General features: G+C 43.3%; 1 protein-coding gene across 3 annotated transcripts in view; it reads right to left on the reverse strand.

Annotated features, from left to right (window-relative positions):
• Positions 1 to 23894, reverse strand: part of BAIAP3 (BAI1 associated protein 3) — a 317725-nt gene that overhangs the window by 22908 nt on the left and 270923 nt on the right. For all 3 annotated transcript variants that reach the window (XM_068244533.1, XM_068244531.1, XM_068244534.1), the window contains 3 exons: positions 20845 to 20916; positions 16171 to 16254; positions 2918 to 3038 (listed from right to left, as the gene is read on the reverse strand). In XM_068244533.1, the coding sequence (XP_068100634.1) occupies positions 2918 to 3038; positions 16171 to 16254; positions 20845 to 20916 (277 nt within the window). The remainder of the gene's footprint in view (positions 1 to 2917; positions 3039 to 16170; positions 16255 to 20844; positions 20917 to 23894) is intronic.

Genomic DNA, 23894 nt, shown 5'->3' on the forward strand with positions numbered 1-23894 from the left:
GCCAAGATTTGAACCCTGGTCGCCTGTGTCAGAGCCAAAGCCCTTAACCATTACACTATCCAGGGAGTTGACACACAGCGTGCAGCAATATTACCTTTATTGTAGGAACTGAGAATCATAAGATAAACTCCAGGAGGTATTTGCACGACCCTCAGCACTAGACTAGCACAATGATTGCTATGCTAATGAGTGTTACCATTAGTAGTGCGTATTTTGGCACCAATGGTCACACTAGTTGAGTACCGTGGGTTGTGTAGTAGTGTAACTCGTGGTACTCATTGCCGATAGTAAGGGTAATATTGCAGTGAGCTGTCTGTGCATGGCAATATTATTCCGATTTTGTGCATAACCCCCAGGAGATGAGTTAAGTTAGATAAGGAGAAATAAATCATGAGTTAAGTTAGATAAGGAGAGATAAATCATGAGTTAATTCATTTAAAGAGAGATACATTGTGAATTAATACAGTAGTGTGAAAAACTATTTGCACCCTTCCTGATTTCTTATTCTTTTGCATGTTTGTCACACTTAAATGTTTCTACTCATCAAAAACCGTTAACTATTAGTCAAAGATAACATAATTGAACACAAAATGCAGTTTTAAATGCTGGTCTTTATTATTTAGTGAGAAAAAAAACTCCAAATCTACATGGCCCTGTGTGAAAAAGTGATTGCCCCCCTTGTTAAAAAATAACTTAACTGTGGTTTATCACACCCGAGTTCAATTTCTGTAGTCACCCCCAGGTCTGATTACTGCCACACCTGTTTCAATCAAGAAATCACTTAAATAGGAGCTATCTGACACAGAGAAGTAGACCAAAAGCATCTCAAAAGCTAGACATCATGCCAAGATCCAAAGAAATTCAGGAACAAATGAGAACAAAAGTACTGTAATTGAGATCTTTCAGTCTGGTGAAGGTTATAAAGCCATTTCTAAAGCTTTGGGACTCCAGCGAACCACAGTGAGAGCCATTATCCACAAATGGCAAAAACATGGAACAGTGATGAACCTTCCCAGGAGTGGCCGGCCGACCAAAATTATCCCAAGAGTGCAGAGAAAACTCATCTGAGAGGCCACAAAAGACCCCAGGACAACATCTAAAGAACTGCAGGCCTCACTTGCCTCAATTAAGGTCAGTGTTCACGACTCCACCATAAGAAAGAGACTGGGCAAAAATGGCCTGCATGGCAGATATCCAAGGCGCAAACCACTTTTAAGCAAAAAGAACATTAAGGCTCGTCTCAATTTTGCTAAAAAAACATCTTAATGATTGCCAAGACTTTTGGGAAAATACCTTGTGGACCGACGAGACAAAAGTTGAACTTTTTGGATGGTGCGTGTCCCGTTACATCTGGCGTAGAAGTAACACAGCATTTCAGCAAAAGAACATCATACCAACAGTAAAATATGGCGGTGGTAGTGTGATGGTCTGGGCTGGGTTGTTTTGCTGCTTCAGGACCTGGAAGGCTTGCTGTGATAGATGGAACCATGAATTCTACTATCTACCAAAAAATCCTGAAGGAGAATGTCCGGCCATCTGTTCGTCAACTCAAGCTGAAGCGATCTTGGGTGCTGCAGCAGGACAATGACCCAAAACACACCAGCAAATCCACCTCTGAATGGCTGAAGAAAAATAAAATGAAGACTTTGGAGTGGCCTAGTCAAAGTCCTGACCTGAATCCTATTGAGATGTTGTGGCATGACCTTAAAAAGGCGGTTCATGCTAGAAAACCCTCAAATAAAGCTGAATTACAACAATTCTGCAAAGATGAGTGGACCAAAATTCCTCCAGAGCGCTGTAAAAGACTTGTTGCAAGTTATCGCAAACGCTTGGTTGCAGTTATTGCTGCTAAGGGTGGCCCAACCAGTTATTAGGTTCAGGGGGCAATTTCTTTTTCACACAGGGCCATGTAGGTTTTGAGCTTTTTTTCTCACTAAATAATAAAAACCATCATTTAAACCTGCATTTTGTGTTCAATTATGTTATCTTTGACTACTAGTTAACGGTTTTTGATGAGCAGAAACATTTAAGCGTGACAAACATGCAAAAGAATAAGAAATCAGGAAGGGGGCAAATAGTTTTTCACACCACTGTATGTAAGGTGAGATAATTCAACTCAAAAGCTTTGGGAATGAGGCCCATTGTACCCCAGACAGCTAGGTTAATTATAAAGTCACAAAAGTCACAGGAGCAGGAACTGCAGGCAAATCAATTCAACAAGTATACAATCACAGTAAAAGTGGTTCTAGTGATGTGTTAACAGCAAGGATTTCTATTCACCTAGGTGATATAGGCATGACAGTGTGCAGGTCATACCATGTCAAACAACTGTATTTCAGCAGGCGTATATATGCCATGTATTTGTCTGATATCATTTGATTCTTGGGTTAGCTCATAGTAAGAACCTCTGGAACAAGCTTGATACTGTAAGGATGTTCAGGGCAAGGAGTAAGAACATTGCAAAACTGTCTTTTTTTTTGTTAATATCAGATGCAACGTGGTATAAGAGCTAATAGTAATCTGTCAACTTTCTAAACTTCACCCCCATCCCCAAAACTGAAGTGCACTGAGCTGAGAAGCAGCAAGAGCTAATAAACAATCACTAGATGGATTTTAATATATAAATACTGCACTGCACTTCTGCTGCATGTAAACTACACCCAAACTACACGGGCGGCAGGTGGGCGACTTAACTGCTCAGCAAGCGGGCAGTTCAGCCTCCCATCTGCAGGGGCCTAAGTCAACTGTCAATGCAGTATTTTTCATCCCATCAGAATTTTCCTTGCAATTTTAGCTTGAACTTCATCCCATAGTGATCACAGAGAAACGGCAGAGATGGGAAGCCTGCGTACATGTATTTTATTATAAGAAAAAGTGACGACAGACTTCACAGCGTAAATAATCTCCTGAGCCTCACCGTTTGCATCAAGGGCGATAAGATCGGCGGCGTGAAGAACTTCCACGTATAGTTTCTGCTCCGACGTCTCATAGTAGCATTTCACACTGATCCTGCCATATCTGCTTTGCTCAGCTGATCTCTGGAAAGACACAATGAAGCCCCGTGTGACTGTCATGGCAAGGAAACACAGATGCTAAACAAAATCTAGCTGAAAGGAAGAAGTGATCGCAAAGCCTTTGTGGGACAATCTGACAGCATATGGATTAAAACAGCTGTAGGAGGTGTGCTGTGATTTCCTTATAGGAAACCAGCGGCAGAAATGTTCAGCTGACCTGAACTGCAAATTCAGTTACATGAAGACCGCTGCACCAAACAATATAACCAGTAAAAACAAAGATATTTAAAAAGCACCTGCAGTGAAAAAAAAAATGCCTTAGCCAAGCCTTATTGAGTCCACTCTACTGCAGAAGGGGGCAGGGCAGACTTGACTGGGATCGGCTATTTCCACCAGAGCCTGAGCTGCAAGCAGCTACTGCGCCTGCGCAAGGCTCACAGACCAAGGGAAGCCAGCGCTGGATCCCATCTAGCGAGGATGGGGGAAGCTTCAACAGGATCCAGAGGCTTCCTCCTCCCGTGGAAAGTAGCTCCCCAGGGGCAGGTTTTTTCCCTACATGTTAACTTTAAAGGACCACTATTGCAAAAAAAGTAGACAGCTGAAATCTGACTGAACCATGTTTTGGGCCAGTCCATCTCTTCATGGTGGATTCTCAGGGTTTTCTTTGTTTTCAACAGCGTTTCCTGAACGGCAATTGCAAAGTCTAAATTACAAAATAGTGTAAAATTAGGGAGGCTGGCTGGTATCTTACTATTTTGGCAGCCAAACTGCTGTTCAAGAAATGCTGTTCAAAACCCTGAGAATTCCCTATGAGGAGATGGACTGACCCAAAACCTGTCGGTTCTGTCACATTTTAACTGTCTACTTTTTTTTTTTGCGATAGTGGTCCTTTAAGGCCTTGTTTACATTGCGTTCGGCTCGCATGTCTGTCCGTGGTGGGCTTTTTTTTGCGTTTTTTTTAAAGCATTTTCTGACGATTTTCTGCGTGTTTGCTAATTTTTGTGGGCGTTTTTGTAAGCGCTTTTGCAGCGCGCTTCCGTCTTTTGATCTGGGAAAAGTAAATACAATGTATTTTTTTTCAAAAAACACGCATTCGCTTGCCAAAGCAATTTTGTGAGCGTTTTGCATTTTTCATATACCTTCCATTGAGGCAAATCGCCTCAAAAATGGCCCAAGCACCGCTTTTCAAAGCGGGTCGCAAATTAACTGCTCTGATATGAACTCTCTCATAGAGAATTATTGCACAAGCGCTTTCAGGGCGCTTTTAAAAACCGTCCGCTCTTAAAAGTTTACAAAAATGCCTATAATGTGAACAAGGCCTAAATGTTTTGTTGCTGATAGGTTAAGACAGGTGCCTAAGTTCCTTTAGGCTAGGTTCACAGTGGGAATTGTGTTGCATTACCTGTGACAGCAAGAACACAAGGCAACATGAAAGCGGTGCTGCACATTATGCGGACGTTCCATCGCATACGGTTAAACATCCAGTCAATGAAAAGTGTGCTCCACGGTTAATGTGAGTGTTTTGCGGTAACATACTGCATGCAGTGCAGGATGAAGCATGCCATTATAACACACTTACAGCACTGGGAACTTTGCATAGATAGTGCACTATAGTGTGCTAAGCCACATTAAAATACAGCTGTTACGCTACACTGTGAACCTAGCCTTCGGCTACTTTCACACTAGATCTGTTGCGGTGCACATCCACAGAAATAAGATCGCACCATAATGATGATGAAAAGTCGCATCGCACATTTTCAATGTGATGCGACACATACAATGCAGCATGCAATCCATAGACTTATGCTTGCTTTGCACCCTTGTGTAGGTCGCCTGGTAACGCATTGTTGGCAGTGCATTGTATTGCCGGGACTAGTCGCCCCGCACTGCAAAACCACCAGTGTGAAAGAGCCCATTGAAATATAATTGCATCAAGTTTCAATGTGATTATATTGTCCGCAACGCAATGGACATAGTGTGAAAGGAGCCTTAGGGGGTGCACTCACATCATGTCTGTTGCTGCACCAGAACGCACTGCATATATAATTGTATGGGCAAGCTCACAGCTCTGCATTGTAACAGACCATGTTATACAATTCACTTTCCTCAGTGTGTTTCTGAATAATATGCTTTAACAAGCATGTTACCATAATGAGCTTCCTTTTTTCATGTGCATGCACATCACATTTCTATTAATGGGAACCAAAAGTGAGGGGATATGGAGGCTGCCATATGTATTTCCTTTTAAACAATGCCAGTTGCCTAACTATCCTGCTGATCTCTTTGGCTGCAGTAGTGTCTGAATCACACACCTGATACAAGCATGCAGCTAAGGTAGTCATACTTCAGTCAGAAACTTCTGATCTGTTTATACTTGCACAGGGTATATGGTTAAATGAATTAGAGGCAGAGGATCAGCAGCAGGACAGCCAAGCAACCAGCATTGTTTAAAAGGAAAACATATGGCAGCCTCCATAATGAAATGACAGGTGAATTTGCTTTATGTGCATGACTTTTATATAGAAATTCTGTAAGCATTGATTTTATAAATAAATCCTCTGTTTACACAGACTGCAACATCTGAGTAATTATGCTGTTATAAAGTAATTAAACTGTCTGCTGTAATGTTCTGCCAGTTTCTAAGAACAGTACTTGAAGATAAATAGCACATTTTAAATTATCCTTGCCTTACTGGCTCATCAGAATTTATGTCTACATTTCAAAATAAAATATTCATACGTGACATTTTCAATGAAAGAAATTTGAAGTTGGTAAACAGAATGCCTCAAGCATTGTCATAGCAGAGCCATAAATAGGGCCAATGTGCATACTAATATGCACACCGAGGGCACTATTAAGCACATGTGTGCAAGTATATAAAGACATTTGCTTGTCACACATGCCATTGTGATCACAAGAGTACATATCTTTAAAGCAGGAGGATTGGCCATACTATGCCAGGGAAAAAAACATATATAAGTAGATCAATACTTGATCTACTTACATAACATATGTATTGTACTGTCCACGTTTTATTTGCAGTGAATTTTATATAGTAAATGAAGAGAATTCTGTTCCTGGTGGGAACCATGTCTTTTGCCCACAGTTTGAGGCTAAATACTGATGTCATTTCTTCCCTTAACTTTTTTTTCTTTTCTCCTCCAATCGTTGAGTCACCTCAGCCTTGCTTGTAAACACAAATGAGCAGAGAATCGTGTTTCAGCTAGGCAGCTAGGCATGGAAATAAAGGGAAGAGGAGGAATATATTCTAGATAAAAAGAACCCTCAGCATGCAACTGAATGGCAATGGCTATTAAAGGGCCAGTGATCCTAAGGTATGTAATAACTCCAAACCATAACAGCAGAAAAAAAGTTTTTTTAAAGTTTTGAATGCAGGATTGGATTAGCATCTTTATCACTTAATACACTCAGACCAGTTGCTGTTGACACTTGATTTTAATGGTGACAATCCCGCTTTAATAAGGAGACCATCAGTGCACAGTGTAAAGGAGAGTTCACACTTGGTTAGTTGAAAAAGTCAGTGGGCGATTTCTCTATACAAGACCAAGCATGATGGCACCTGCACAGTAGCACAGAGCCCCGCTCATGCTTGGGGGAAAAAACTGGGACCTGCCCCTGCACATTGCATCCCAGCTACGTCAACATCACTAGTTGAGGGACTTGCAGGAGTCTCCCCCCTGGAACAGTAAAGAGAATGAAATATCCAGAGGCTTCCGTCCATCTAAGTAATTACCTATTTGAGGCACTTCTTTCATTACAGGTTTTCTTTAGGCCGGTTTTACATCTATTTTTTTTTAAATGACAAACATATGACCCTGCAGCAGAGTGCACCGACAGGGTCATATGCATAGAGCCGCCCCCCGCTCAGTGACGCACTCCCTGCTGGGCAGGAAGTACATCACTGGGATTCCTGTTGTCCACGCATGTGCACCCCGAAGCACCGCGCTGCGTTGTTTACTCTACGTGCATCACCGATAGACTACCATTACCCCAATTACCGAGTGTTAAGCATTGATTGCAGTTGCGCTGTTGCCCTTGCATCAGCTCGGATACCTCCATAGACTTTCATTGCTTATGCGGCAAAATAGGGTACCGCAACGCAGGTTTACCCTGCTAGTGTAAAAGGGGCATGAACATGAGCTATTGCATCTGGTGAGATTCTGTATCCGAAGTAAACAATGTGCGATTCCCTCAAGTATGACCCCTGCCTAAAACAGTGCAACTGCTGGTGATGAAAAGACGCTACTACCGTATATACTTGTGTATAAGCCAAGTTTTTGGACCAACAGTGGTGGTCTCGGCTTATATTTGAGTCATATACAAGTCACTGTAACTCCCCTTTCAGCGCCTCCTCCCACCGCCACCTCCCCCGACATAAGCACAGCAGAGCAGAGCAGTGTGGGGGACAGCTGTGTTGGCTTTGTGCCACCCCCTCCATGACAAATGCATGCTAATTGGCAGAGCGAGATGAGGCCTAATTGTGCTGCCCTCAGCTTGTGGCAGCTGCTGTCCACCTGCCTCCCACCTTTGCTTTTTTTGTAGTTTCTCATCTCCCCCTTTTCCGCCTCTTGTGCCACTCTCTCCCACTGTCAGCAACACGGAGCTCGGGTCTCGTTGGGAGACAGTGCACCACCAGGAACTCTCATAGTCTCATTGCTATGACACCATCTATTGGGGAGATGAGAAACTACAGAAGACACACAGGCAGAGGCCCAGTCAGCAGCAGCCAGGAGGTGAGAGCAGTGCGGTTAGGCCTCCTTCTGCCAATTAGCATTCAATGCTTCTCCCTCTACTCTGCCTACAGTGGCCTTCTAGCCCACCGCTACTTCCAGCAAGCACTAACCGGGTCTGCACCTTCATGGTGATAGGTTAGATGGTACGTTTTACTAGAATGAAGCACATAATGATTTTAAATGAATTAAATGTAATAACATTCAGTTTATGAGATAAAATACTTTAATAGCAGAATACATGAGGGCTGGTGCACACCGAGCGCTTCTGAGCGCTTTTAAAATTGCCAGAGCTTTGAAAAGCCCTAGGATAATGGATTTGAATGGAATGGATCACACCAGAGTGATGTGATTTTCTCCCAAACGCAAATGCAGGTCCTGCAGCACTTCTGCTGATTTCTGAGGCGAGTCAGCCTATATGTTAAGTATAGGAAGGTGAAAAATCGCTCTGAAAAGCGTTAGATCAGAACGATTTTCCAAGCGATTTTGTTACAGAAGCTGTTCTGTTATAGCTCTACGGTAACAAAAAATAAACGCTTCACCAAAACTCTCCAAGAATCGCTAGGCATGATTAGAAAATAGCTAGGCACATGCCTAGTATCGCCTAGAAAAATCACTTCAAAAAGCGCTGAGTGTTTGCGATTATATGCTAGAGCTTTTTGATATGCACTGGCCCTGAGAATATTAGGCTAGTTTCATGATGAATTTAAAAATGAATTTACCAGAATTCAATTTATGACTCCTAACCCACTGACTCATCTATGACTCATAATACTTGCATCTGCAACCCGATCTGCAATTTCCCTGATTTTTCCTGATCATCTTCATCCTTTCTCAACAGGTATGTCTGATCATTTCCATCTGTGAATCTGAACTGCACTGAAATCTGCAACCACACGCTTAATCTCATCCTGCATTGCCTGTGTATGTCTGATCATTTCCATCTTTGAATCTGAACTGCACTGAAATCTGCAACCACACGCTTAATCTCATCCTGCATTGCCTGTGTATGTCTGATCATTTCCATCTTTGAATCTGAACTGCACTGAAATCTGCAACCACACGCTTAATCTCATCCTGCATTGCCTGTGTATGTCTGATCATTTCCATCTTTGAATCTGAACTGCACTGAAATCTGCAACCACACGCTTAATCTCATCCTGCATTGCCTGTGTATGTCTGATAATTTCCATCTTTTGTATTTGATCACTTTTGCTTTCTTGATCTTCCTCTGTAATAGTGTAAGAACCTGAGTAACATTACAGACATTATTGTAATTACTATTGAATTCTGGCATTGTTTGTTCACACTTTACTTCCTGGTGGCTGGTCTGCAATTTCCATCAAAGCCTGTATCACATACAGATCTGTTTGAACTTGCAGGAGACAAGCCCACCTCTATTAATTAGCATATTGTCTGCCAGCTGACCAGGCCTTCCTGATTAGCTCTGTGTATCTGAGAGCTCATTCTTTTGTCGGTTCGCCGACAAATAGGTTCGCTTTCTAAGGGTAGCTTTCAAAGGGCGAAAAAATGAATTTACCAGAATTCACCAGTAATTCAGCAGAAATAAGCACCACATTAAGGTAACATTATCTTTGTTGTGATTTACTTGTATTGCTGAACACTATTGCTATCTAACTAGATAATCTCTGCCTTTGAATCTGAACTGCACAGCCCACAAGCCACTCCATCAAATAAAAACAAACATGCATGATTGCAGGACCTCACCAGGGCTGCCCCTACTCTCTGGAACTCACTCCCTCCAGCCACCAGACTTGCCCCCACCTTTAATACCTTCACACAAGCTCTCAAGACTCACTCTTTCATGCTCGCATACCCCCCTACACCAGCACCATAATATGTTCTGTTAGACACCCTCTCAACAGATGCACCTATTGTCTCCACCCCCACCCTTTAGATTGTAAGCCTCTGGCAGGGCCCTCCTCCCTTGTGTTTCCAGCTTGATTATGCAATCTTACTGACAATCACCCCTTTTGTGGACTAGAACAATCTCTATTTTGACCTATGACACTGTATTATCAAATCATTTGCATGATCTTGTTTTGTTGTGAGTTTCCTGTATGTTCTACCTTGTATGTTACCCCTTTTATCTATTGTGCAGCGCTGCGTAATATGTTGGCGCTATATAAATACAATAAATAATAATAAATAATAATAATGATGTAGCTGTAACGATCTGCTAGTGTATGAGGGCACTAGCAGACAGACAAGTATCAGACAATCCCAACAGGGGAGATGTCTAGCAAACAGTGACAGTAGCAGGCGATACTGTCACTGATACAGATATTAAGAATGGTCAACAGGCAGGGTCGGTAACAGATCTGACATATAAGGTACAAAATCGGCAGGCAATAACAATGTGAGTATACAGGCAGAGGTCGGGAACAGATCAGATTGGCAGAGGTACAGAATCAGTAGGCAAGAGCAAAGTGAGTATTCAGGCAGAGGTCGGCAACAGATCAGATTGGCAGAGGTACAAAATTGTAAGGCAAAGAGTAGTCAGAGAAACAGGCAAAGGTCAAACACAGTATAACAATCAACAATAATAACATATTTTTCCTAAGCTAGTGTGAAATCCCCGGGGTCCTGCCGGTTCAAAGCACACAAGGATATCATCTGACTAAAGTCTGAAGCCTTCACTGCGAAGTGTTAGCTAGAGCAGACAGTGAGCAAGTGTCAGAACAGATCTTAAATAGCCCGGGTAAGCAGGTGACCACACCCCAAGCTGCTTGGCCAATCAGGAACCGGAGGTGGAGCCCAGTGTGTCAGCTGACAGGAGATCACCTGACACGCTTCCTTAGAGCATAAGAGAAGCGACGCTGCCAGTGCAGGCGTCCACCCTCATTGCCAGTCATAGAATCATGCGGCCAAATCTCCGCATGAACGCCACTGACGCCATCCCTGTCAATGCGAACAGCCGCACCGGAAGTCCCAGATGCGCTGCCAGCAGAGGAAACCGCGATTGAGCTGGTAAGCGCAGAATTACTGACATTACCCCCCCTGACACGTGGACTCTGAACACGCCAGAACTGTTCTATCTGGGTGAGATTTATGAAATTCAGAGACCAACGCATCTGCATGAAGTCTATGAGCCGGAATCCAAGATCTTTCCTCTGGGCCGTAACCCTTCCAATGTACTAAATACTGTATGGAATTCCTTATCTTCCCGGAATTCAAAATTTTCTCCACTTCAAATTCAGGTTCGCCATCAATAATCACGGGAGGGGGGGAGTGGAATCATTATCAGCATTGGTGGCAGATTTCAAAAAAAGCACATGAAAAGATTTGCTCCCTTTCATGAAAGCTGGCAGGGACACCTTATAGGTTACTTCATTAATCTTTTCAGAAATAATGTAGGGACCAATAAATTTAATACCAAGTTTGGCTGAAGGTTGGCGCAAGGCAATATTTTTTGTGGAAACACATACACGATCCCCAGGAGAGAACATCCTGACCATCCTGACCACCCAGTCCTGCAGAACTGGGAAGGAAGAGGAAGCAGAGGGGACAAAAGAGAATTTGGGCGATTTCCCAAAAACTACTTGAAAAGGAGAACATTTTGATGAGGCATTCAATAAATTATTCTGTGCAAATTCCGCAAATGGCAAAAACTGTACCCAATCCTCCTGGGATTCAGAAACATAACACCTCAGAAACTGCTCTAAAGACTGATTAATTCTTTCCGTCTGGCCATTAGTCTGAGGGTGGAACCCAGAGGAGAAGGACAAAGACATACCCATATGAGCACAGAAGTTTTTCCAGAATTGTGATACAAACTGTACCCCTCTGACTGATACGATATTTTCGGGAATGCCATGTAACCGAAAGATATTTTCAACAAATAACTCGGTAATTTTTCAAGCGGTATGAAATGTGCCATTTTGCTGAACCGGTCTACCACCACCCAGATGACAGTCTTTCCCTGGGACGCAGGGAGATCTACAATAAAGTCCATAGAAATATGCCTCCAGGGAGAACTGGGAATTGGCAATGGTTGAAGCGTACCAGCAGGGGCATTCCTGGCCGCTTTACTTCTAGCACAGACAGTGCAAGCTGACACAAATTCCTTACAATCAACTTTAATGAGGGCCACCAGAAATGTTGTTGGAGTAAATCCAATGTTCTGGTCACACCTGGATGACCTGCCACTTTATTGCAATGGTATTACTGAAGTACAGATAACCGTAAGTGTAACGGGACAAACAGTCGTTCAGAGGGTTTCCCTGACGGGGCCTCTGCCTGAAACTGGGCCAACGATTCCGACAGATCAACTGATAACTCAGTTGCTGAAATAACAATATGCTCAGGAAGAATGTTAGAAGGAGCGGTAGGTACAGACTCTATAGGATCAAAACATCTAGATAACGCATCGGCTTTGATGTTCTTGCTCCCAGGCTTATATATTATGATAAACCGGAAGCGGGAAAAAAACACAGCCCAGCGTGCCTGCCTGGGGTTCAGTCTTTTAGCTCCGTCTATGTATTCCAGATTTTTGTGATCTGTGTATACCATAATGGTATGTTCTGCCCCCTCCAGCCAATGCCTCCATTCCTCAAAAGCCATCTTAACTGCCAGCAACTCTCTATTGCCAATGTCGTAATTTCTCTCTGCCGAACTGAACTTCCGTGAAAAGAATGCACAATCGTGCAAGCATCCTGGTTGACCGGAGTACTTAGACAGGACAGCACCTTCTCCTATCTCTGACGCGTCAACTTCAACAATAAATGGTCGGAGGACATTGGCATGCATGAGGACGGGGGCAGAACAAAATGCTTTTTTGAGTGACTGGAAAGCCTGGGAAGCCTCAACTGACCAGTGAGAGGGATCGGCTCCTTTCTTGGTTATATTTGTCAATGGGGCAATTATAGTGGAGAAGTTGCGAATAAATTTACGATAGTAGTTCGCAAACCCAATGAACCTTTGTAATGGTTTCAGCCCAAGAAGTTGAGGCCATTCCAAGACAGCGTCAACTTTCTTTCGGTCCATGGACAACCCGGAATCTGAGATAATGTACCCCGGAAATGGAATCTCTCTGACTTCGAACACACATTTTTCAATTTTAGCATAGAGTGAGTTCTCTCTCAATTTTTGCAGTACAAACTTCACATGTTGACGATGTGCCTCAATATTTTTAGAAAAAAATAGAATGTCATCTAAATATACGATAACAAATCTACCTAGTACATCTCTAAAAATCTCGTTCACAAATTCCTGAAAGACCGCAGGTGCATTACATAATCCAAAAGGCATCACCAGGTACTCGTAGTGACCATCTTGTGTATTGAAAACGGTCTTACATTCATCCCCCTGTCTGATCCTGATTAGGTTATAAGCCCCTCTGTGATCCAACTTGGAAAATATCTGTGCCCAAGTGACTTGTGAGAACAAATCCTCAATGAGGGGCAAAGGGTACTTGTTTTTGACAGTGATACTGTTTAGACCCCTATAGTCAATGCATGGTCTAAGACCTCCATCTTTCTTTTGGACAAAGAAGAATCCTGCTCCGGCCAGAGAACTAGAAGCGTGGATAAAACCTTTTTCCAAGTTTTCCTTGATGTAATCCTTCATAGCTTTCTTTTCAGGACCAGATAGGGAGTAGATATGTCCTCTAGGAGGCATAGTACCTGGACGCAAATCTATGGGACAGTCAAAGGAGCGATGTGGAGGCAATTTGTCTGCTGATTGGGGGCAAAATGCATCAGAAAAATGCTGTTTAGGAACCCCCTCTACAGCCAGACAAAGAATGTGTACTGGTAGGTTTCGTAAACAATTCTCCAAACAAAAGGGAGACCAGGAGGTGAGTTGCCCGGTGCTCCAGTCAATCGGAGTAGAATATTTCTGCAACCAGGGAAGACCCAGGACTATGGAGCATGATGCCATTTTCAAGACATAAAATTGCATCTCCTCCACATGGAACAACCCTATCTGACATGAAAGAGAGGTTGTTTGAGAAAGGGGTTGATGATACTGCAGGGGAGAATCATCGATACCAGTTACGTAGAGTTTTTACTCCATGGGTATCAAAGGAATTCCCCATTCCTCTACTAACCTGGCATCAATAAAATTTCCTGCTGCTCCTGAGTCGATGAAGGCTTGAGAAGCGTACTCACAATCCTTCACGAATACCTTAATAGGTAGCAGCAATTTATCTAAATTTTGGGGTGATTGAGAATCGCCTAGGGGTACATCCCTGACAGAACCTAGGCGGAGGAGTTTTCCCGACTTTCTAACACAATTTTGTACCACATGCCCTTTTCCCCCGCAACCACCACATGCCCTTTTTACCCTTCAATCTCCTTCTCTGTTTCTCAAGATCAGACAACTTGGTGTGGCTCAACTGCATGGGTTCGTTTGAAGAGGAAACAGAGCTGGAAGGTGACACTGAGGAACGTAAAAGTGACCGAGACCGGCACTGGTGGTGATACCGGATTCTTTGGTCAACTTTAATGGCCAAAGCGATGGCTTCCTCCAGTGTGCGAGGCTCGGGATGACTGATCAAGGCTTCTGACACTCTATCAGATAATCCTAACATAAATTGATCCAACAAAGCAAAGTTTTCCCACCTAGAGGAGCTAGCTCACTTTCGAAATTCTGCCGCGTAATCCTCCGCAGAGCGATGACCCTGACGGAGGTTACGGATCTTACGTACAGCAGTAGCAGCTGTATCAGGATCGTCATATATGATCACCATGGCGTCAAAGAAATTACTAACAGATTTTAAAGCCTCATGGTTAGGTGGTAGGTCATAAGCCCAAGTTTGGGAATCACCCTGTAGTTTTTTTACAAGGGTGACCCTCTGCTGTTCACTGCCAGAAGAAATGGGTCTGACTTTGAAATAGGACTGACAGCGATTCCTGAAGTTGCAAAAATCACTTCTATGTCCACAACATTTCTCTGGCAATGGAATCTTGGGCTCAGATACCATGTGAACTGGTAGAGCAGTTTGAACTTGCTGTTGCGGCTGCAGTCCGCAAACAGCCTGGGACAAACAGTCCAGCTTTTGCTGTTGGTTGGTTACAGTACTGCTTACGTTACCAACCGCCAGCGTGAGAGCTTGCATTTGTTTGCAGAGCTCTTCCATATTGTGTGGTCTGCTCTAATGTAATGATCTGCTAGTGTATGAGTGCACTAGCAGACAGACAAGTATCAGACAATCCCAACAGGGGAGATGTCTAGCAAACAGTGACAGTAGTAGGCGATACTGTCACTGATACAGATATCAAGAATGGTCAACAGGCAGGGTCGGTAACAGATCTGACATATAAGGTACAAAATCGGCAGGCAATAACAATGTGAGTATACAGGCAGAGGTCGGCAACAGATCAGATTGGCAGAGGTACAGAATCAGTAGGCAAGAGCAATGTGAGTATATTCAGGCAGAGGTCGGCAACAGATCAGATTGGCAGAGGTACAAAATTGTAAGGCAAAGAGTAGTCAGAGAAACAGGCAAAGGTCAAACACAGTATAACAATCAACAATAATAATATATTTTTCCTAAGCTAGTGTGAAATTCTTGGGGTCCTGCCAGTTCCAAGCACACAAGGATCTGACTAAGGTCGAAAGCCTTCACTGCTAAGTGTTAGCTAGAGCAGACAGTGAGCAAGTGTCAGAACAGATCTTAAATAGCCCGGGTAAGCAGGTGACCACACCCCCAAGCCGCTTGGCCAATCAGGAACCGGAGGTGGAGCCCAGTGTGTCAGCTGACAGGAGATCAGCTGACACGCTTCCTTAGAGCATAAGAGGAGCGACGCTGCCAGTGCATGCGTCCACCCTCATTGCCAGCCATAGAATCATGCGGCCGGATCTCCGCATGAACGCCGCTGACGCCATTTCTGTCATTGCGATCAGCCGCACCGGAAGTCCCAGATGCGCTGCCAGCGGAAGAAACAGCGATTGAGCTGGTAAGTGCATAATTACTGACAGTAGCATTGTGTTGCATACCCTGCGAAAGCAGGATCGAGGCACAGTATAGGGAAAGGTTGCATTATTCGTTACACCCGTGATGCAATGCATACAGTATATAAAAAGTATGCTCCACTGCAACTGCATACAAACATGTTGTCTGGTACTGTCAGCATGCCTTGCATTATTCCAATGTATTCCGCCGCAGTCGTGATGCGTTTTATTAGTCCAGTGCAACACAATTTATCAATGTGAAAGTAGCATTAATGGATGCATTCCCCCTTAGTAAAAGTAAACGTACCCATTTGGCCATGCTCACTACTCATCCCAACATGATTCCTGCACCATATCCTTGCTCCTCTCTGACTTGGATGTAAGAAGGTATTTCGCTGTATTACTGACCATCACACTCACAAATGACTGACCTTTTCTCTCCACCATACCTGACTTGCCCTGGTCAACATGCTGATATACATAATTACCTGCTCCTTCATATTGTCCATGTAGTATTTCTCTATAAGTTCGGTTGTTGAACATCTATTTAAGCGTAGCTCTTCCTCCAGAAACTGAAAGAAAAATAAAGTTATTAATCGATCTAAAGTAAAAAAAAATGTGTAGTACAAACATTAACAGAGGTTGTCATACATGGAGCAAGCAGTCAGTACAGATGGACTCAGTTTAGGTAAACAATCCATCATATAGACACAATATTAAAGAGGAACGTCAGCCTACACAAACATACTGTCATTAAGTTACACTAGTTATGTTCATTAAAATTGATAGGTAATATAATGCTGCACTGACTGGAAGAATCACAAGGTAGTGCTCACACTACACACATTGCATTGCACAATGATACTACATGCGCACTCACTGTTCATACAAATGTACGGACATGTTAACACTTAACACCTCTTTGTTGTAATGGTTTATGTTATCCTAACTCGCTTTATAGATTACATGTGCAAATATAAGAAGTTTTAAATCAGGATGATACCATTTATTGGGTAACTAAAAAGAATAAGAATAAGCAAGCTTTCGGCCTTGCTGCCTTCGTCAGGCTTACATCCTGTTAGTTTGCAGGCTGATGGTACAGACAGCTATATACATGCAACATCAAAAAGGGAAAACACAGATTTTTTTTCAAGCATAATTACATGTCATTAAGATGCCTTAAGTGAAACAGAACATCTAAATGGGGTGAGAGGTTGTTAGCGGAGATAAGGATCCTTGTTTACACCATGCTCAAGGTTCAAATATGTGCACCTTGCATAGACACTGAACAGGCTTTGGAATAATGTACGGTATGTGTGCATTTCAGTATATTGGGGGGGGGGGGGGGAGAGATGTGTTAATCTAGGTGTAGTAAGGGGGGGGTAAAAGTTTTGCAGGTGGTGGGGCATGATACATACATAGTTACATCCCTGAATGCTGCCAACTGTTTTTTTTTTCTCTCATACACAATTCTCACTGAATTGGATGGAATAGAAATAATGTATGCATTAGGCTAAATAGTTGGAGGCCCAATCAGCTTGTTTTTCACTGCACAGCAGTGGCACAAAGTTTTGCTAGAATAAAGGTGATAGGACACAATAGAAAACATTCCTCTGTCCCAGCATGAAATTTGAATTCAGTTTTGCTTGAAATTCTAATTCAGAGAAAAAAAAACAAGGTTGCAATGTTGTCTCTCTTTGCACTACTTGCACATGATTTGTATATCTTCATAATTTGTACTAATTTGTACTAATGGTAAACTATATTTTACATTGTGTACCAAGTTTTGAAATTGTGCATGTAACTGCAATAGCTGACAAATAGTGGTGGGCAGAAATTACGCCCATTTGTAATTGCACATCGTAATTCGCAATTATGCATCGTAATTGTAATGTGAAATTTGCAGATTACGTGTAAAAAAATTGCATGCAAATGAAACCGCTAACCTTAAAGGGATACTGTAGGGGGGTCGGGGGAAAATTAGCTGAACTTACCCGGGGCTTCTAATGGTCCCCCGCAGACATCCTGTGTTGGCGCAGCCACTCACCGATGCTCCGGCCCCGCCTCCAGTTCAATTCTGGAATTTCTGACTTTAAAGTCAGAAAACCACTGCGCCTGCGTTGCCGTGTCCTCGATCCCGCTGATGTCACCAGGAGTGTATAGCAGAAGCCCAGTATGGTCTGTGTCTGCGCAGTATGCTCCTGGTGCCATCAGCGGGATCGAGGACACGGCAACGCAGGCGGAGTAGTTTTCTGACTTTAAAGTCAGAAATTCCAGAAGTGAACCGGAGGCGGGGCCGGAGCATCGGGGAGTGACTGCGCCAACACAGGATGTCTGCGGGGGACCATTAGAAGCCCCGGGTAAGTTCAGCTCATTTTCCCCCGACGCCCCTACAGTATCCCTTTAAAGGGGCACTATGGCGAAAATATTTAAAATTTAAAATATATGAAAACATAAACAGATAAGAAGTATGTTTTTTTTTCAGAGTAAAATGGACCATACATTACTTTTCTCCTATGTTGCTGAAATCTGACAGAAGCGACAGATTTTGAACTAGTCCATCTCTTCATGGGGAGATTCTCAGGGATTTATTTATTTTCAAAAGCACTTAGTGAATGGCAATTGCTCTGTCCAACTGCCAAAAAACTGTGTCGGGAGCAGGGAAGCTGGCCAGTTAACTGGCTGATGGACCAAATTTTTAATGTATTTTTTGTATTGAATATTTAACTAACAGCCGCACATTTGCAATAAACTGGGGAAAAGATACAAATACTTTTATGTACTGAAAGCAAAATTACACATGATTGTGTAATTAATTACAGGTGTGGTTACCTTTCACAAATGTAGTATGCTGTACATATGCTGTTGTCTACTGACATACATGTTGGACACTTATTTAATGCATTATCAAGTTCTTCAAGGTGTAGTGATGACTTTTCTAACCTGATACTAGTTAGCCTACATAACTGATTACTTTTGCAGGATGGAGTTACTGTCCATGGTGCTGGATCTAGTTAGCCTAAATAACTGAATACTTGGAAGATGACTTTACTGTCCATGGTGCTGGATCTAGTTAGCCTAAATAACTGAATACTTGCAGGATGAAGTTACTTTTCATGGTGCTGGATCTAGTTAGCCTAAATAACTGAATACTTGCAGGATGAAGTTACTTTTCATGGTGTTGGAGCTAGTTAGCCTAAATAACTGAATACTTGCAAGAGAAAGTTACCATCCATGGTGATGGAGCTAGTTAGCCTACTTGCAGGATGAAGTTACTCCCCATGGTGCTGGATCTAGTTAGCCTACATAAGTGAATACTTGCAGGATGGAGTTACTGTCCATGGTGCTGGATCTAGTTAGCCTAAATAACTGAATACTTGCAAGATGAATTTACTGTCCATGGTGCTGGATCTAGTTAGCCTAAATAACTGCCAACCTTAGTCCATGCCTTCATCACATCCCGACTGGACTACTGCAATGCTCTCTACACTGGCCTTCCAAAAAAGGTCTTGTACCGCCTACAGCTGATACAGAATACTGCTGCCAGACTGCTAACCAACCAACCCCGTCACTGCCACATAACGCCAGTCCTGCATTCCCTTCACTGGCTACCTATAGAATGGAGGGTCCTATTCAAGATCGGCCTACTGACATTTAAATCCCTGAATAATCTAGGCCCTGGATACATGAAAGATATGTTACAGCTGCGTAGCAATCCCCGCATTCTCAGATCCACAGGTTCTAATAATTTAGTCATACCCAGAGTCCACTTGGAAACTTTTGGTCCCAGAGCCTTCTGTCATGCTGCCCCTACATTTTGGAACTCCTTACCTCAACAGATCCGGACAGCCCCATCCCTGGACGTGTTTAAATCCAGACTGAAAACCCACCTGTTCAGTCTGGCATTTGCAGAAATATAACTTTTGTTGTGTGAATACTTCATCCTACTAATTACTGAATCTGAGAGAGCCTAAGCGCTTTGAGTCCTATGGGAGAAAAGCGCTATAGAAATGTTATTGTATTATTGTATTATTATTGAATACTTGCAGGATGAAGTTACTTTTCATGGTGCTGGATCTAGTTAGCCTAAATAACTGAATACTTGCAAGATGAAGTTACTTTTCATGGTGTTGGAGCTAGTTAGCCTAAATAACTGAATACTTGCAAGAGAAAGTTACCGTCCATGGTGATGGAGCTAGTTAGCCTACTTGCAGGATGAAGTTACTCCCCATGGTGCTGGATCTAGTTAGCCTAAATAACTGAATACTTGCAGGATGGAGTTACTGTCCATGGGGCTGGATCTAGTTAGCCTAAATAACTGAATACTTGCAAGATGAATTTACTGTCCATGGTGCTGGATCTAGTTAGCCTAAATAACTGAATACTTGCAGGATGGAGTTACTGTCCATGGGGCTGGATCTAGTTAGTCTAAATAACTGAATACTTGCAGGATGAAGTTACTTTTCATGGTGTTGGAGCTAGTTAGCCTAAATAACTGAATACTTGCAAGAGAAAGTTACCGTCCATGGTGATGGAGCTAGTTAGCCTACTTGCAGGATGAAGTTACTCCCCATGGTGCTGGATCTAGTTAGCCTACATAAGTGAATACTTGCAGGATGAAGTTACTCCCCATGGTGCTGGATCTAGTTAGCCTAAATAACTGAATACTTGCAAGAGAAAGTTACCGTCCATGGTGATGGAGCTAGTTAGCCTACTTGCAGGATGAAGTTACTCCCCATGGTGCTGGAGCTAGTTAGCCTAAATAACTGAATACTTGCAAGATGAAGTTACTGTCCATGGTGCCGAGCTAGAAGGAAGACCAGCCAAGTGGTCGCACAACTGCTATCTGAAGAGCAACAACATTAAATATTTCTGTTGATTTTGTTCTGTTGTGTTTGCATATAGTGTAGATTTGAAAAAAAAAATACTTTTAATTGGTGCATGAAGTTCTGCTTTGATGTGCTTTGATCTTTGCACCCCCCCCAAAATTTTTTTTTTTACTTAAGGGTATATTCTAATACAAACAAGGGTTTGGAGCTGGAAAACAGAGTATACAGTACAGATGCTTTTGGCTCAGAGGAAACATGAATTTTAGCAGGAGGTGAGAATGCCTCCAAAGCCCTGACTATCATGCTGTGGAGACAGTAATTAGAGTCAGTCACCCGGTAATCTCCATTCCGCAAGATGTCCAGTGGTAACCCCTGTCCTTCAGCATGGAAAAATCCAACAAGAGCCTGTCAAAAAGAGAATATTCATTAGTAAGATGAGTTTTAGAGAGCTGTCAGTGTGTCATACATTCCCAAACAAGCGTCCAGCCCCAGTGGCTGCATAATGGGTCAGCACAGTGCCACAGCTGGTTCCCTGAAGCCAAAATGTTTACTAGAGTGACACTCATGGGAAACATTCTACTTTTACAGAGTTTGTTTCATCTTTTTGGTAGAACGGTGATTTGTTTAGACAAGAACCACATATGGATCTATGATAATCCAAATAACCAGTGACTGTTCTATCATAGAGGTTTCTTATGCACTGACAAGGCTTTGTAGCTAGCTGATCTCTGGCACTTGCTACATGTCCCACTTGCCATGTAATGATCTGTAGAGATGCTCTCGGTGGTTCAGTCACTTACTATGAGTTTCCATACATTATAGCTTAGCTATGTGCTTTGTGTTAAACAGATGTAGTTATTAAACAGTTTCCCTGGTAGCGGCAGAAGTGACAATCCAGGTATCTGAGAATTCCTTCGGTTAGGTTAATTAGGATTTATTGTCTGTCTGGAATACGCTCAGATGCGTTGGCGAAGAAGCAGCAATTAATAGAGTGTTGACCAGCTGGATTGCAGGAGACACAACACAGGTATTACAATGCTCAGTCTTGTTTCTACAGTTTCCCAGCAGGCGGGGACCATTACAGATGAATATGAGAGACAGGCCAACGTCATGTATTAAAGGAAATGCTGGGATAATTCTTTTATAATGAAATGTCTAATTAAGCAGTAGATTTAGCCTAGATGTGTATTTACTTGTGTTGTCTATCACACGAGTCGACCCTACAGAGGAAGAAATTAAACTGCCATAAGTACACATATGGTATAAATTTAATGCTATATCAAAACTAAAGTCACAGAAAGCAAAGCAGCACATGTTATTGTCATAGTGTTATTGTCACAGTGTTTAATGTCCTAGCTTATAACATGACACTAATATAAATGTATACTTAAAGAGACACTGAAGTGAAAAAAAAATTATGATATAATGAATAGAGATGGCTCGAACCTCCGATTTTCAGTTCGCAAACCTCGAACGCGAACCTCCGCAAAAAGTTTGGTTCGTGCGAACTTTTGCGAACCGCAATAGACTTCAATGGGAAGGTGAACTTTGAAAGCTAGAAACACTTATGCTGGCCAGAAAAGTGATGGAAAAGGTGTTTCAAGGGGTCTAACATCTGAGTTTTTGCATGGCGGAGTGGGATACATGCCAATAGTCCCGGGTAAAAATCTGGATTGGACGCAAAGCAGCGTTTTAAGGGCAGAAATCACATTGCATGCTAAATTGGAGGCCTAAAGTGCTTTAAAACATCTTGCATGTGTATACATCAATCAGGGAGTGTAATTAGAGTACTGCTTCACACTGACAGCCCAAACTTACTGTGTAACGCACCGCACACAGCTGTTTGTGTAGTGATGGCCGTGCTGGACTGGTGCACTCCATGGCGAGAGTGCAGGCCATGGCGGTTTTCAAGCCCATATGGTCGCCGGGCTGAGGTAGCACAATGACAGAATAGCGACTGTCCATTTTGGTCTGTCCACAATAAAGCAACAACCTTATTATCTTGGGTGTGCGCCCCCCCCCCCCCCCCCAAGACACTCATATAGCCGGCGGTCATTGCTTCATTGTGATACGCAAGCCACTTCACCGCGGCAAGGTAACGATCACGAAGGGGAATTGACACATGTACATGCCTTTTGTTTTGTTGTTGCAGCTGCAGTGTAGCCAGAAAAATTAGGCAGGCATGTACACGCACCAGAAAAATTATTATAGCAGCCACTGCTAGCAGCAACATTAAAAAAATCAGGAATCCGCCTGGAGACCTGGACCCTGTTGGTGGTGGTGGAGAAGGCAGTCAAGCGGCCTGCAGGCAGAGATGCTGTCTGGGGACCTACTTAGTCATGGGGCAGGCAGTCACACGGCGTGCAGGCAGAGATGCTGTGTGTGGGGACTGACTTAGTCTTCGGGCGGGCAGTAGCCCCCCGGGGTCCATGCCTCATTCATTTTGATTAAGGTGAGGTACTGAACACTTTTGTGACCTAGGCGACTTCTCTTCTTAGTGAAAATGCCTCCAGCTGCGCTGAAGGTCCTTTCTGACAGGACGCTTGAGGCAGGGCAAGACAGAAGTTGGATGGCAAATTGGGACAACTCTGGCCAAAGGGCAAGCCTGCGCACCCAGTAGTCCAGGGGTTCATCGCTGCTCACAGTGTCTACATCCACACTTCGGCTACCTGCCGGTCGAAGCATTGGTGAAGGGAGGATCCAGAAGGGCTAAGGTGAGACGTTGGACTAAAGAATGTCCGCATGTCCGACATCACCATGAGATCGCTAGAGCATCCTGTCCTTGCCTGCAAAGACATGGGAGAATGATTACTGGCAGTGGTACCTTTATTCCGTTGTGCTGTGACATCACCCTTAAACGCACTGTAAAGCATAGTTGCCAGCTTGTTCTGCAAGTGCTGCATCCTTTCTGCCTTCTGGTGATTTGGAAACATCTCCGCCACTTTGTGCTTATACCGTGCATCTAGTAGCGTGGCCACCCAGTACAGCTCATTCCCCTTGAAAAAATTTTTATACGGGGGTCCCTCAACAGGCTCGACTGCATGAAATACGCCATCTGCACAAATTTGGATGCAAACGTACTATCCATCTCCTCTTGCTCTTCCTCAGTGGTGTCAGATAAGTTCTCCTCCTCTGCCCAGCCACGAACAATACCACGGGAAAGTTGAGCAGCACAAGCCCCCTGCCACGCCTGCTGCAGTTGTTCTTCCACCTCCACCTCCCCAAAAAAAACCCACCTTCCTCATCATCTGACTTGTCTTCCCCACACGACTCTTCCTCCTCCTCCTCCCTCTGTGCTGCCGCAGGTGTTGAGGAATCATCTGCTTCTGCTGAGAATTGATCCCACAACTCTTTCTCCTGTTCCTGTTCATGCTCCTCCACAG

This window comes from Hyperolius riggenbachi, chromosome 7 (genome assembly GCF_040937935.1).
Source record: "Hyperolius riggenbachi isolate aHypRig1 chromosome 7, aHypRig1.pri, whole genome shotgun sequence".
Classification (NCBI taxonomy): domain Eukaryota; kingdom Metazoa; phylum Chordata; class Amphibia; order Anura; family Hyperoliidae; genus Hyperolius; species Hyperolius riggenbachi.